The sequence below is a fragment of the Schistosoma mansoni genome, chromosome 2, assembly GCF_000237925.1.
Source record: "Schistosoma mansoni strain Puerto Rico chromosome 2, complete genome".
Classification (NCBI taxonomy): domain Eukaryota; kingdom Metazoa; phylum Platyhelminthes; class Trematoda; order Strigeidida; family Schistosomatidae; genus Schistosoma; species Schistosoma mansoni.
The window spans coordinates 8,500,080-8,516,519 of record NC_031496.1 but is presented as its reverse complement, the minus strand read 5'-3'; the positions used below and the strand labels follow the sequence as shown (position 1 = coordinate 8,516,519).

General features: G+C 36.2%; 1 protein-coding gene across 1 annotated transcript; it reads left to right on the top strand.

Moving 5' to 3' along the window:
• Positions 1–221: 221 nt before the first annotated feature.
• Positions 222–13,593, top strand: Smp_047620 (putative cyclin B3). The gene is made up of 11 exons (XM_018795567.1): positions 222–266; positions 304–412; positions 450–667; positions 704–749; positions 5,779–6,098; positions 6,399–6,581; positions 6,788–6,972; positions 8,109–8,319; positions 9,484–9,908; positions 11,771–12,286; positions 13,370–13,593. Exons 3-11 carry the CDS (start codon positions 521–523, stop codon positions 13,500–13,502), a joined length of 2,166 nt encoding a protein of 721 aa, XP_018649867.1. The 5' UTR covers positions 222–266; positions 304–412; positions 450–520; the 3' UTR covers positions 13,503–13,593.
• Positions 13,594–16,440: the final 2,847 nt, after the last annotated feature.

Below are 16,440 nucleotides of genomic sequence, written 5' to 3'. Positions count from 1 at the left end.
TTCCTGCTTTCTCATAGACAAATTCCTACATTGGGGCACAACTTATCAAATAATATTAGAAATGGAAGCTTGCTAAACAGGCAAATCTTCGATTCTGTCCTCAGTCCTTTGATACGCTTGGACTTTCTAGAATTTGAAACGTAGTGTGTAACCGTTCTTGATTTGAAATCCATTAGATGATTGAGTAGGGCATTTTAAATTATATTCGAACACAAACCAAGCTCTAAACGTCTTCGGACATCGTTTTAACAGCTTAGAGAAAGAGTGTTAGATCTATTGTTTCTAATAATATAGTTTGTTTAGTTGACTCGGAATAGCACAATTGTAAATTTACCGCCGGTTTAGAGATTCGTAGATCAGCTGCGGCAACCATGTTGCGATAAGGTTTCACCTTCATTTTATACCCAATCAGGTTTTTAAAATCCCAAGAGTCTAACACTTTAGTAAAGAAAAGTGTTTTAAAACCCTATTTTGTTCATTTAATCTCCCATATTAATTTGTTGGGACATCAGTGTATGTTATGGATCTGGATCGTCGAAACAGCTATCGCCAGTCAGAAAACTCTCATAACCAAGGGAATGTGATTCAAAAATGTAGTGCAATGTATGAAACGAAAAGGCCTCTGGGTGACCGCACTGTTCTGGGAAACTTAACAAATAGACAACGGGTAAATTTCACATTTCTTAACAATATGTTGTACTAGGACGATTTGGCACGTGAGACATGTATCGGCTCTCACTTCAATCTAAGTAAGTTGTTTACGGGGTCAAGTTATGGGTTAATACGTCTTACAACGAGGACGTGCATATAGTATCATGTACAACTGCCATTCTTGAGTAGTGTTCAAATATTTCAGTTTGTGAATTTATGACTCACCCTTATCACGTGTTCAAAAACACGTCAAAATTTTTTTAGAAACAAATTCATCTAAATTTTTGAGGTCATGGAAAGTGGATTACTAATTCATAAAGTCACTTCTCATTGTATCATCCTCAGTCAAGAATAAGACTCGGTGATGCATACGGCTTTATCAGATTGTTTGTGGACGCATGTTATTTCTTTTTCATGGACATTTCTTAGATAACCCTGGCGGCAATTACATCTTCGTGCCACAGTGTTCAACTTAATTTGGATAAAGTAATCGTAAATATAAATGGGAAGGATTTGTGTATGTTATGAGCCTACAACCTATTACATGATGGTTCCTAACTACTCAGTGTTATCTTATTGACCATGTTATGTAGGGCGTCTGAAAAACCAAATAGTGGGATGCTTTCTGATTTTCGTTCTGTGCTTTTATGGTAGATGAGAGTAATTACTAAGTAACATACTGGTGAGTCCAATCGTAGTCTTTATCAACACGCTTCTGGCCGTGAAGTGCTAATTGTAGTTTCATCAAAATAGAAGTTGTCAATGTAACGTCCTGAAAACAATTAAGAGCTTCGAAAAACCACATTATCAATTGTTTGGAGTAGTATCGAAACTAACAATTACTACTGTCACTGTGACCCTTTCATGCCCATCTTTGCTTATTCTAAGTACCACTTTTACCCATCGATTCGTAAATGAAGTGTTTCTTGACTCAGTCTTTTGAAACAACTCGTTTGGTAAGCATAAGTTTCATGTATTCAGCTACAAAATACTGGTGTCTCATGGCTACCGAAATAGGTGAAGTTGGGTTCAATCATGCCACCAACTGGTTGGAATGCAAGTGTTTTAAATAATAACCCACCTCTGCATTGTCCTGGTACTACTTCGGAAATCAAGTCTCGGGTTTTCCTAAAACCACCTTTCACTATATATATCAGACCACCGGTCATTTTTCGTTTCTGGTCTTTAATAATCAGGAACTAGATGTAAACTCCCTCTAATCTGAGATAATGTAAAACAGTAGTTTTTAACTCGTCATTTGTATAGGTCGTCTAAAACAACAAACGACTAGTAAACGAATGACTGCCTCCCACTCTGCTTACATGGTGTGGGGAAATAGCTGAAGATGTTCCTCGTCATATCTTCCCTTGATAACTGACTTGCATTAATCTCTCGTCAGCGGCTACCACACAACTGAGAAGACTCCCAAGTTTTTAATCCCTGAAAACAAGATAAATCTCTGTAATGGGAGAAAGAGTGGTATTCAGTAATTAATCTGAAACGTACACGTGGTCATTCGAATCACCACCTTTCTGCACACAGAAGTCAATAGTATTCTAATATTTTGTAGGCTTTTGCGAATATATCATACTTATTATTATTATTTAAACACATAAATATTGGTACAAGGGGGCACCGGATACATATGCGCCGCACAAATCTCATTTGATTGGTGTGAGGGCTGTGATACTGCCCGGGTTCCCAAACCGAAGCAGGTGGTTTTCTTAGGGGGCCACACCCCGAGCCTTTGACCCAAAGATCTGATCCACAAGGCAGTGAAGCGTCGTAAGGAGATGCAGTCCCATGGTAGCCGGTGACCGACGACTAATTCATACGCCATTTGTTCCTTCAGGATACTGGAGCCCATGTGCACCATTGGTTTGGAATCATGGTTTTCCAACTCCCTTAGGTGGACTTTCCGTGTCCACCAGTCCGGTTAAAGCGCCAGACATTCGCTTTTCGTCCTCTCAATTTTGTAAACAACACCCTGGTGCGAGAAGGCAGTGAGTAGGACTTGTGTGGCAGAGGCTATATACACGTGGCCATGTGAGAGCATTTGGAGAGGGAGGGCGAACTCTCCCCATTGTCGGCCGTACCAGGGCATTTGGGGGCTGAAATAGGAACAATACTTAGTTTACCATTGACAATCGTCAAGCCAGTAAATGCAAGCAACAGTATGTTAGCAGTCATGCCAATTTTCAACAGCGATTAATCCTATCTGCAATCCCAGTACAGTTAGTTTTTTTACTATGACAGTAAAGTAGTTCGTTTCCCTAAGAAATAAGCTTCGAGGTATTGAATATTATGTGGTAAGGATATGTTAGTGAACACAAATTTTCTCAAATTCTTATTCAGATTTTCGTACATAATCGGAAGTTCAATTATCTCAGGGTGCAAACTCTGGTTGTTTGTTAAAGTCTATCCAATACCATTCTAAATAAATTTAAACTGCTAAGTACACTTCATATAACGATTTCGTCGCTAAAAATACGTTTGAGTAATTGGCATCCTCAAAGAGATTTTCGGTTATATCAGGAAATGTTTCATTTCTTTCCAAATTGTACTCAGGGTTCATTTTGTGGCTAACTAATCTTTCTAACATTCACTGAGGATAGATTAAGGCTTAGTGTAGGTGTATTAACCCCGTATAGGCTCACTTTTCAAACACTATTGGTTGAGTCAGAGCTTATGGGAAATTGTCATTGGAATTGGTAACTTCAAGTAGTGTTTGTCAGCGTTCTGTGGGGATCGAGAGACCTAGTGGTCAGAGTGTGCTAATGAGTTGGAAGCATCAGCTGCATTTGGTAAAAGCCGGAAGCTCTTTCGACTCATCCAAGTCAGTGGTGTGAGTAAAACAATCTGTGAAGATGACGGATGCCAATCACCAACATCTATCGACGTCTTGGACGATAGACAGTTCTCCGAGGATCAGCTCAACTGGTCTGCTGCTCCAGAAAAATCGAGAAAACTGTCCTACCCCCCAAGGCCTGTGATGACTTACCCACCTAGCTCTTGAAGCGCTGCAAATCATCAAGCCCAGGTGATTTGCCTCCGGCCTCTTTTTAAAGGTGATGACGACTTTCAGGTCAAAGAACCGACTGAGTTGTCTACAAAGGTCTGGTGATTAAAGAGTGTCTCAACATTATGGAATGAGTCGATCGTTGTCCTTATCTTTTAAAAAGGTTCACTTCGTTTCTGTAACAACTATCGGAGGATAAGTCTGCCTCTAAACTATTGGTTTCCGTCATACTTCGTAGATTGTTCAGAACCTAGAAAAGATTGACTCACGAGGAGCAGGCTGGTTTTCGTTCTGATCGTTGATATATTGTTCATACCTTCACCCTCCGCCAAATGTTAGAACATCATCATACTTATTGCAGGCTAACAATCGTAGAGTTTCTTGCATTTTGGGCAGCCTCCGATTCGTTGGACAGGACTTCTCCAGGATAATCTGTTGTAGAAGGGCGCGCCTGAGAAGTTAATTAACATATTGATGGCCCTGAATACTAACTCCTCAGACAGAGTGGGAGCGTACAAGCACCTCTCCACTGTTCCATTCAAGTAATGAGGATAGGCAGGGTTGATCAATCTCACTATTCCTCTCCAACTTTGCCATCGATGACGTTCTGGAAACAGCTCTGACGAGTGTAGGTAAAGGTGGTATTGATCTGTTGCCCGGAGACACACTTTCCAACCTTGTCTATATGGACGATATTGTCTTACTGTGTGATGGTACCCAAGTCATGCAATCCCCACTTAGTCAGTTGGCGATTAGTGTCCATAGGTATGGTGTGTGCTTTGTACCTTCAAAGTGCAAAGTACATTTACAAGACTGGCAGGACCCTGAACCTGTACTCACTCTGGGTAGTGAGCAGGTAGAAGTCGAGAAGTTCGTGTGTCTGGGTAGCTGCATAAGTGCTGGTGGTGGCGTGAGTTATGAGATAAATCCACGTACAGTGAAAGCCAGAAAGGTTTATGCCGATATGGGCCATATTTGACGCCTTCGTGATGTTAGTCTGGTTGTAGAAGACCGGATCTACAACGCGTCAGTGAGAGCAGTTTTGCTATATGCTTCGGAAACCTGACCTCTCCGAATTGAGAGTGTTAGACGACTCTGTTTTTGATCATCGTTGTCTCCGAAGAATTGTTGACACCCAGTGACAACACCGTGTTAGTAATGCGGTGGTTTGGCATCGTGCGTTAGGGCACAGCGACGATAATCCAATTGATGTCACTATCTTTGAAAATCGACTTCAGTGTCTTACAAATGTCGTCCCAGAGAATTCCACGCCGTGCATTATTTGCCGACTCGGACCGGTTGCATAAGCATAGAGGTGGTCAGTGTATGATATGGTGTCATGGTATGCAAGAAATATGTAAAGGACTAGCTTCTGTCGTTCCTTCACGACTCGTTGGTTGGGGTCCTAGAGATGGTGCAACACTGTCTAGAGATGTTATCAAATATGGCTCAAAATAAAAACCAGTGGCGATCCTGCTGTAACTTTATTTTACTTTCTTCGTAAAGGTAAACGTAGCTTTAACTCAAAGAATTGCTGGCTGTATTTTCACTCATACGCTAATTTCTGTTTGTTGTTGTTCTTCTTATTATACTCACTTCACATTCTCTATCTCTTCTCAACCTCATTGTATTGCACGTATGTACTTGGTGCCCTCTTGTATTAATGTGTATGTGTTCAAATAAATAGTTGTTTCTTCTCACCATATCCATTTTCTTGAAAATCGTATGTTAATATTTTATCCAAACACTAATGTTCATCCACATTGATATTTACAATAGCTGACTTTCTGCTAAATCCTAATATAAGCTACAATACTAAAAAGTCATGTTTTGTGTTTCTCTAAATCACTAACATGATCATAGGATGTTCTTTTAAACAGATGAGGTTGTCTGACCCATCTGGGAAGTGAATTTTACAACTAGAATACCTTACAGTAAATAAAGAGTTAACCAAAAGCTGCAATCCCTAAAGTATTATTTATTGAAGCATACACTCATCCAATTTGTTCAAGGAGTTTTTTTCTAATATTCAGTAATTTATTGCTAGTCCATATGTTGTGAAGTTGTCGACTTAATCTGGTTTGTTTTTATTTCCGAAACTTTACTAGTCCACAAAAATGGGAAGTTGTTAAACACAGAAGCTAAATACTCATCGGTAATTTCAACTGCATTGGGCCATAGTGATTTGAACTCAACATCAAGTGCAGATAGTGGTTATGACAGCATAAACACTGAATCGACTGTTGTGGAATCCAAACTTACATCCAAATCGTTAACACAATCACTTTTGTGCTGTAAATCATCGAATTCCGAACAAGTATCAATATCGAAACGGCCTCGTTATGACGAATCTGATTCAACTTCTCAGGTGGAGATATCTTGCGTTGAGGAAGATTCAGATGATGATAGACGACCATTTGAATCAAAGGTTAGTATTATGCGTAGTTTTTCTATGCAACACATGGATTTGTCTAACGATTTTTAAATGTCTGTAATTTTCGCTATACATAAATGAAGCTCAATAAACTGATCAAAATATTCCAACCGTCATACTTTAGAAACAATCGATATTATTTTACTCTGAAACATTTATGTTACATTCACCCAGTTTCAATGATGTTTAATTTCAGTTATAAATCAATATTAGTTAGGGTCTTACTGTAACGAGAGGAAATTGATTTTTGTTTGGTAAACATTTTATGACTGACTTCATTGTATTTTTTCACAGCTGGCTTGCGATATTGTTCGAGCTGCATTTGCTGATCGTGTTCAGTTGGAAGAACTTTTAGCAGAATGCAGAAGAGCGGATTTCGCTATTTCAGCCTTGGATCGCTCCCCGGTTGATCGTATGATGGAAGCTACAGACTATATTGTTGGGATAATGGCCTATGAACAAACAAGGGAAGCAAAAGTAAGATTCTATATACAGAGATTCCTAATCAGTGTTATTATTTGCTGATTTACTGTAACAGTATAATACACTTTCATAATTCTAATCAGTCAGTAATTAATATTCTGCCTTTGAATAGCCGCTTGGGCACCAGATAACATTTTCAACTGTTATTTCTTCTGGTTAATCACAATGTTAAGTGCATTTGTTTATTTATTATATTTTAGGAAGATTTTCAAGTGAATGATTTTTTGGCTGCTGGTAAACAACCTAATCTCAATGCTGATATGTTAACAACACTAGCCGATTGGTTAGTCGAGGTTCAAGAAAATTTCGCATTGAATCATGAAACAATACATTTGGCTTGGGGTCTTTTATATGCGTTTTTAGATCGTGGTCCACCACTTGCTCGGTAATTTTTTCTGCCTATATTCCATTTATTACTAAAAAAATGATTTTGTTGACAACAGTTTTTAGATTTCTCGTGAAGTTTAGTTATCGCTAAATTGTGTAAAAACGTATCAACTTCCCATCTAAACGTGTTTTTAGTTCTCAGTGTTACATTATAACTTTCGAATAATTAGCGTCCTTAAACAAAAATCATGTTGCTAATCTGCACAACAGATGACCTTTTAGTCCATTGATATTGTTTGACTCATTAACTTCATTCAATCATTCATACTAGTCAAAGAATGAATAGTTTAGTGAAAAAAACATTAAGATCCTACGTTAGAGGATTTACATTGGATTGGTTTGATTCGAATAGGTTTTATTGTTGGTTCGCAAGCAAACTCCCTAAGAATATTAACAAAATAAAATCTGAGCCCACGGATTTACTGTTTCAACTAGTTGACGTAATTGTTATTTTATGTTTTTTTTTTGCGTTGTCGTGTCAAGTTTGTGTGCTCATTCTGTGCTCCAAATTATTGTCTAAGTAACTACATATTCTCATTTGATTTCATGTTTAAAACCCTGTTCAACGTAAATCTTACCATAATTATCAATAGTAGTTGAAAACTATTTCAAGAACCTACTGTTTAGTTTTTTGCTTTTGCAAGCTTATAACAAACTAGTATGAATTAGCAACCTTCAGTGATACCCAGGGATGTTCACTATCTCCGTTTCTACCCAACTCTGTAATTGTCATTCTTAGATAAGTCGTTCTTTCTCTAAATCTTCCTCGATTGACCTCCTACGAAGAGATTCAGTTGTCGGATTATTCCGCCAATTCATTCTCAAATCTATTTTACTATCGCTGATACTACCGTTTTCACCACTCCGATCCTCATCTTGATAATTTACCCCACTGTTCTAATGTGTAAGAATGCGGTCAGGTACGTCGTTGTAGTAAGTTCTTACGTTTGTTATAAGTGGTTGATTGAGCATATATATCTAATCTAATTGCTTTGGTCGCATTCGTTATTATGTCTACATAAATATGTCCTGTATTTTCAAGTAAATGCCATATTTGTTGATTCTTCATAAAATTCTTCAGCTTTTTGATGTATAGAGTTGGGTTGACAACTTTTTCTTTCATGAATACTACAGGCGTGAGATTCAGTTAATGGCGTGTGCTGCGATCATGGTTGCTTGCAAACATGAAGAACGACAAATGCCTCATCTGAATGAATTTTTGTACATAACGGACAACGCGTATACAAAAGAAGAATTTATTGAAGCTGAGCGTCGTCTACTAATAGCGATTGATTTTGCTGTACATCGTCCAAATCCTTATGTTTTTTTGCGTCGTTATGCTAGGGTAATTCATGTTTTTTGTGGCCTTGTTTTATAATAACAGTATTGTCTGTACTATCATAATAGTCTTTATTTTCTGATAGTTTATTGAAGATTAGATAGTGCTCATATTGGCCAGTGGTGTTCGGTCAGGAAGAAGGCTAGGACAGTTTAGATTGGTTTGTGATACTTGCCAGTGAAGTGCCCCCAAATGCCCTGATACAGCCGAGAGTGGGGAGAGTCAGCTTGCCCTCTCGAAGTGCTCTCACATGGTCACGTGCATACAACCACTGCCGGGGAAGTCCTATTCACAGCCTTTTTGCGGCGGGCATATTGTTTACGAAATTGAGAGGACGAAAAATGAATTTCCAGCACTTTAACCGGGTTGGTGGACACGGAGAGTCCACCTAGGGGAGTTGGAAAACCATGATTCCAAACCAATGGTGCACATGGGCTCCGGTATCCTGAGGGAACAAATGGCATATGAACCAATTATTGGTCACTGGTTGCCTTATGACTGCATCTCCTTACGTTACTCTACTGCCTTGTAGATTAGACCTTTAGGTCGGGTGTGGCCCCATAAGAAGACCACCTGCTTCGGTCTGGGCACCAGGTCAGTATCACAGCCCTCACACAAATCGAATGACGAAGTGTGGTGCATACATATTTGGTGTCTCCTTGTACCAATATTTATGTTTTTAAATAAATAAACAAACAGTAAAGTGATGGATAAAAATAAAATTCCTAGGATACTTTAGATGCCTTTAACTCGTAAATGTTTTGATACTTTTCATTTATTTTTCCCTGAAATACATCTGTTCATCTTCTATTTAGATATCTTTTTCTATTTCTATTGGTTTTCTCTCTTTATACTCTTCCGGCTATAGCAATTTCAATGGATACATCATTTTTTGCATTGTCTCTGTCGATTTATCTCTAACTGGCGCTGTTTATTTAACTACTGGATCGTTAGTCACCAGACTTTGGTTACTAGTTCAATATTTTGATCTCTGTTTTTCCATAGATTGTTACGCAGTTGTAATTAATGTTTCATAAATGAATAAAAATAAGTAAATACAGATATACTCATTATTCCAATTCAACTGCATGCATTTACAATTGTCTATTAAATGAAATTTTATGCATTACTCTATTATTAAGAGCATAATCTCTCTTTGATATTGTCTAGGTTTTAGATGCACATAGTGGGCCAGTTCAATTCACATCACGATTTCTTTTAGAGGCTGGTATGCACAGCCATACTATTAGTTTGAAACGTGAATCACGCAAAGCTGCAGCTGTTTTGTGGCTTGCTCGAGTTGTTCTTCGTAATCCGGCTTATGCTGATTGGACACGCAGAGCTGATGTACATCAACTTAGGCACTTGATACAAAACAATCCTTTAGCTCAAGCATATTATACACATTGTCGAAATCAGAAGTCCAAGATAACCAACAACAAGGATAATGCACGATCAAGATTAAACCAAATTGTTACAGCCAATACAGATTTATCAAGATCCACTTACGATCTATCTGCTACTAATTCATGTGACTTTGAATGTTTCCAGCCTAAATTCACGGAAAAGACTTCATATAGTTTGTCTACAACCTGGTGAGTCAGTATAGTGTTTGTTTTAATGTAGTAAATACCACATATCTACTCCTACAATAGTGTAGATACTTTTCTGCATTTTCAAAGAATATTATCATCTTTAATTAGGTTAACTATTTTTCTAATTGCACTTGGTAATGCGACCTATTCTCAAGCAATCTATTATTATTTGAAGTTCATCAAAAGGTGTTAGGGACATATCTCCAAAGGTAAGAGTTAAGAACTAATCCAGTCTTGATATGAGACACTACTTAAGCGCTCTATAACTTTAAGATTTTTAGGAGACGAAAATAACTTGGTTACTCAAATAATTATTGGAGAAAAAAGGATGGTTAGCAATAAAACGTTAGTACCATTCTTTTTATATCATTTAAGGATATGTTTCTCGTTTTTGTCTGTTAAGTGCTATGTACTCATTCTGTAAGTCAAGCTAAGGGATATTATGCCTTAGTACATCATTAGTCAATGATAAGTTGAATTTATTCGTGGTTCGCACACTTACAAAATAACGATACGCAATTGATCGATGTATCATAGAATTAGCGTATACACTTTTTTGACGGACATAGTTACCGTTATTCTATTGAATACAGTTCAACGCCATAAGTGGGTATTGTACATTTTCTACTTTTCTTGAAGTATTCATTATCTCAGGTGACAATCAACCACCGGCGATTCATTGTGGTTATCATTTGTAAAAAATATTCGGCCACTCAAATACAGTTTGCTAGTATACCATTTAGGCATATCAGAAGGCGTAAACAACTTGAAACCTAACCCAAATGTTTATTGATTCAAATTACCAATCTTCACATCAGCATGATGAGAGTAAACTGCAGCTTCACCTACCGGGAATATGTGTGGCAGTTGCGGAAATTGTGCGTTACGTTGTTGGTTCCGAAGTCGTACCTTTTCCTAGTCTTGATATGCAACCAGAAATGTTTAGAAATTGTTAATACTAACTGGTAGAAATCGCTGCTGTAGTTCTCCATCTTTTTTAAATTAGATTTTGTCACCTAAGATTTTTATTGACTGTTTCTTTCAGTTTGGTGTTGTATTGTATGCAGGTTTTTGGCATCTTTTTAAGGACGTTATCCAGTACTTAGTTGTTTGGGAATGGGTACCAGTGATAATTACATTGAACATTTTTCAATCATTCCTTCCTACGAACGCTTATACCAGTTAGTCACATACATCATGGGACACACAAAATGTGCAGTGACTCAAGTTGTTACACTATGTATACATATACATATATACACACATAGGATTTAACAGAAATTGTGTTCATAGATGAATATATTGGGCAGTTAGCAGTAAGATAAAAACAAATGAATATTCCAGAACTACACGGATAGACGTATTCATTTGAATCAATATAATGTATGTGGCTAATTATAATTCGAGTAATTCCTTTATTGCCTGTCTAAAGAGTACCATCATAATCTTGAAATTTAATAATACTTTATTCATTCATTCTTACTTCCATTATATATGGTAAATACCACAAGAAAAACTTCGAATGTTTTTCTCTTTTATCTTATGTAGGAAAGCATTTTGATTTCTGTACAGAAAAGACAACCTTATTTTTTTTATTTATGTGACGGAATTTAAATCTAAAAAGGTTTCCAAGTGTTTCATTGATGGGAATCATTTTGGGCATCAATGTAAAAATCTCAATAATTTTATGTATCTCTATGATGTTTAACAGATTTCAATAAGTTTTTTCGTAATATTTTGAGTATAGATTCTAAGTTGTTTACTTCATTGATTATCTGTAACTGGGTCAAATGATACATACTCTGGTTGTGTAATATTTGCTTATTACAATTTCTGTTTATGAACTCTTTTCTTCCCTTTAGTGATAATTCTGATGAGTCATCCAATGAAGGAAAATATACCAATTTTTCAACACTTGTACGGGCACCTCATTCCACTCCGAGTGGTCATAACCATCATATATCAACCTCTGTAATTGATTCTTTCTCTGAAAGCCATATGTTTGATGGTTTAGATCCTTCAGTTAAATCCGATCTCGAAGCACTGCGATTAGAGGAAGAACAACGTCAACCACTGTGGCCTCCAATTTTGGAGCATATAACAGGTTATAAAGAAGCTAATTTAATCCCGCTAGCTTTACGCTACCATGCAATAGCTTTAAGATTAATAGCTGAAGTTGCTCGTGGTGGGCATTTGGCTGTTGCCAATGCCATTACATCTGATCAGCCTACAAATTTAAGTGTAAAACAAAACAACGATGCAAATGTTCACATGATCGACGTTGATGTGGAAGATCCATCTAATCAGCAGAACTCACGTTGTGTATCACCCGGGGGCCATTATTTGCGTCGCCAGTCTGTTACTAAATATTGTTCAAGGTAAATTAATATTTTCCAAGTATAGTACATAGTTCTAAGTTATCTAACAATTATTTTCGAGGTTTGAGTTTTTTAATTGAAGTTCATTAGTTTAAACCTGGTTTATATAGAGAGGCCTGTTAGATTGTTTAGAAAAAGTGTTGTTTGAGATTCAATTGAGAAAATTTCTAACTCAGGTGGATGATTTTGTTGGTCGATCACGAAGTATAGAGATTTAAGTGTAATAAAGTTCTGTTTTTACTGTAGGGTGGTCGCATTAATTTACTGTTTTTAGAGGTTACTTAACTACGACGTAGTAAGTAAACAGTTGGTTGAATGTTAAATACTTTAACCCCTAACCACTGCTCCACAATTATTAAATATAGAAGCTTAACATATAGCCTAATAGCTTAGCGAGCTTCACCATAAAACTAATGGTAGTTCTGATTCATATTACGGATACAAGCACACTATCATATGTCATCTAATGAGTTCAAAGTGAGCCCACAATTCGACTGCAGTAATTAGTTACTGAGTTTCATTGAAATCATGGACTGATCAATGTTAGACTACCATTGAAAACGTCCGTTGAGTGTTTATAGGTTTTCAATGGTAGTTTTACATTGATCAGTTCATAATTCTAGTGAAATTTGGATTTGACATTGAAAGGTAAAAAAACGTCATGGGACTGTTTTTCCACTGTGCATTAAAATGCATCTACCATAAAATTGCGAGATTTCATCTCTGTTAACAATTTAAGATGTAGCTGATTGGCAAAACGTATACCAAAAAAGGTATATCCTATTTCTATTAAAGCTCAATCACTATGGTTTCTGCACTCTGACATTAATTACATAAACTGCACACTTTACTTCGATCTAAAATATTGGTTTTTTCAACACCTTTAACGTAATACATAAAAGAGAATATCCTATACACTATATTTGTTTTGTTATGCCGTTAAATAGGTTTATTACCTGCTAATAATTTTTAGATCAAAATATATGCTGTCATTTCGCTTCCGAATTTCGATTGTAATAAAGTATCTATTTTATCTTTCAACTTTTCTTACCCATAAGCTTTTTTTTATCTGTTTTAATGCAGTGCATTTTTGAGTGTCGCTGATGCCTATCCTCAATTATCATTTGACAATTTTGTTCCATATTTCCCATCTATCCAATGTGCAGAAACATGTACGTGCTTTGTTTGTACAAATCTTATTCGTCGTTCTAATTAGTCACTACCATTAGTACTCTAATTAATTCTTCGTACTACGTATATTTATATAATTGTCTTTCGTATGTATTTTATTCCTTATATAATTATTTCGGAAGGTGAATTAAATTATTCGGTATTCGTAAAGTGTTAACGTGATTTTCTTTTTTTTTTTCATTGGTCATCTCTAAATTCTTCTGTATTAAAGCAGAAACATGTCCCTTTTTTGTAATGTCTTTTCCTTCTGTAGTTTTCTTTTTAATCTATATTATTTATTTTATATGTATTAGTAGTCATAATTATTATTGTGGGTATTTTTTTAAAATAGCAAATTAGGATTTTCAATTTTAAGGTACCAATATATGTGGTCAAGTTTTTTAAGACTTATTCTTAGATAATGGTATAATTATTATTGGCAAAAACATGCTTTATAGTCGTTGCTCATTTTATATCTTTCATATGATTTGTTAGCCTCATTATCGATGTGGGTTTTTTTTAATATATGTAGTCTTAATCAGCTGATTTTAGTCACATTCAATTTTTAATGTTCTTACCTTTCTGTGGAGCGATCAATTAATTATATGACTACAAAAATTTATTGTTGTTGTTTTAGTATCCTTATTGTATTCAATGAAACGAGAGAAAAAAAATCGAAATTTCACTGTGTAGTTGTACTTTTTTATACGTCTATGCGATCTATTCAATTTTATGTTAACAATGTATACATTTTCAAATTATGTCATTACTGATGATTTTGTGTATTTCCAAATATGTTATACGTGGAATTGAATTGAAATTCCTACCCTAAATAAAAAAAATAAAACGCAAGTATGGTGAAAGGCATCTGGTTCATTTAGTTAAGTAATGAATCCAGTATTTGCTTTTCATCGAATTACATCTCTTCGTCAAATGTTTGACTTTATTTAAACTTATGTTTATGTGTAACGCATGTAACACTTATTTATTCGTTTTTGGGGTGAATTATTCCCCATGGTTCTATACAAACATTTGTGAAACATGTTCCATTATTATGGCACTTTTCCGTGTTTGTTTAAATTCAGCAATAAAGGGACTATGAAACCAGAAAAAATGAGTCAGTCATGATCAACGAGCCTGGAACATATGTGCGTTTGCCTAAATTAATATATTACAGCAGCTTTCGAAGAGGAGGTTAATAAGATTAGTACTAAATCAATCGAAATAATCGTACTACTAATGATAGTGTAAAAAGGCCAAATATCGATAACAGGGTTCGAGAAGGCTAGATGAAAAAGAATGCTAGGATTTGAGACCTGTAGGAATACAAAGACTGAGTACTACCTCTGCGCTATGGTGATTATTTTTGAACCATTCCCCTCCACGTCTCTTATCACTAGTCATGGTTGTCGCCCAAACCACCAGGCAGTGTGTATCTACCAATACTGCTTAAACCAACAGTCAATGTATTAACTGATTCCACGTTTTGGTTTGACTGAACTGTTAATCTTCGTACTACCTACTTAAACAATATACGAGCTAGCAGTAGTTTGACATGCATAGTACACGTCCCGGCCATCTTAGTCAGTGGAAATTTACAATCTTAAACCCAGTGCTGTTTATCTATCATCACCAGTACTACTTTAGTTCCATTGTTTACGAACAGTGCTTTAAAGACCCCCATAGTCGAATAATAGTAACCTAGGAATGCCGTTTGCTTCTGAAGACTACATTTTACATTCATAAGATAAAGCAAATCAAACTGTTACGTAAAATTCTCGTCCTTTGGTTGGTAGACAGTCATCTCGTCTAAAAAACAGATGGGGCAAGTTGGTAATAGGAAGTGTCCTTCCTTGGTTCCGAGGCAACGTGGTCGACGGTCCTGATTCCTTCAATTTTTATCAGTATGTGCGATGACATAAACTGTTCATGCGTTAACATTTTACATATATCATGAACATACCTGAATTTTTACTCTGGTTGACTGAAACTGCTTTGTTCAGCATCATTGATTATGACTGTCATCTACGTACTACATCTCGATTAGTGGATTTTCAAAAAAGACCTTTACCTGAAGAGTTAGACGGAGAAAATAAAATTTCCGGTAGGACGCGTTTGAAGTAACTGAAAAATAAAAGTATAGCCGCTAATCCTAATGAACATCGCTCGAGATAGACAGTTCTCGGTAAGGTTTTCGAGTAACTAACCACAAGGTCTATGTACTCAGTACGTCTTTTAATTACATACACTATAACAACCTGCCGATGAGTGGGTTCGGATACAACCACCACCACCATTGTCGGGCTTTGATGAGGATTCTTATGTCTTAAAACCTGACAAATAAGTATTTGGTCGATTTATCCACATCCGGGAACTAGCGTGGTTATCCAGAGTTTTTTTTACAAACTCTAGATAAACGTCCGGTGATTATCGCTTTTAATACTTTCGAAGCCATATAATCAAAGCGACTCCTCTGTGATGATCGTAAAAGGATTTCAGTCCTTGATTGTAAATCTAGGATGTCAGTAAATGTTAAAATTACCTTACCTAGACGCTATAAAATGTCTGGTGTGAAGATCGAGTGGATTTTATTCAAAATGAGTTTAATACTTTCTCGTGGCAACTGACCTCATTTGACTAGTTCCAACGGTTATTTTCAAAATCAATATTTTAGGTCTGAACTGAGTAATGTTTTTACTCACGTAGACTATCGATTAATTGGATTGTACCCGGAAATTGTGTTCTTTAGTTTGGACTATCTTACCTAACCTGTATGATTTCTAATATGAACTTTGGGGATGCCCAACTTATTTAATGCAATTATCAGTTACTAGTAGTTAATAATGAGGAAATCTGTACTTATTTCTTATGAATAGTACCATCTAGTGATAGATGTGTTTCTTTAGCTACCTAAATGTTCCAGTAACTTTTGTCACAAATAGACTATTGGAAATGGAAAGCACAATAGGTGTGTTTTCAATTTT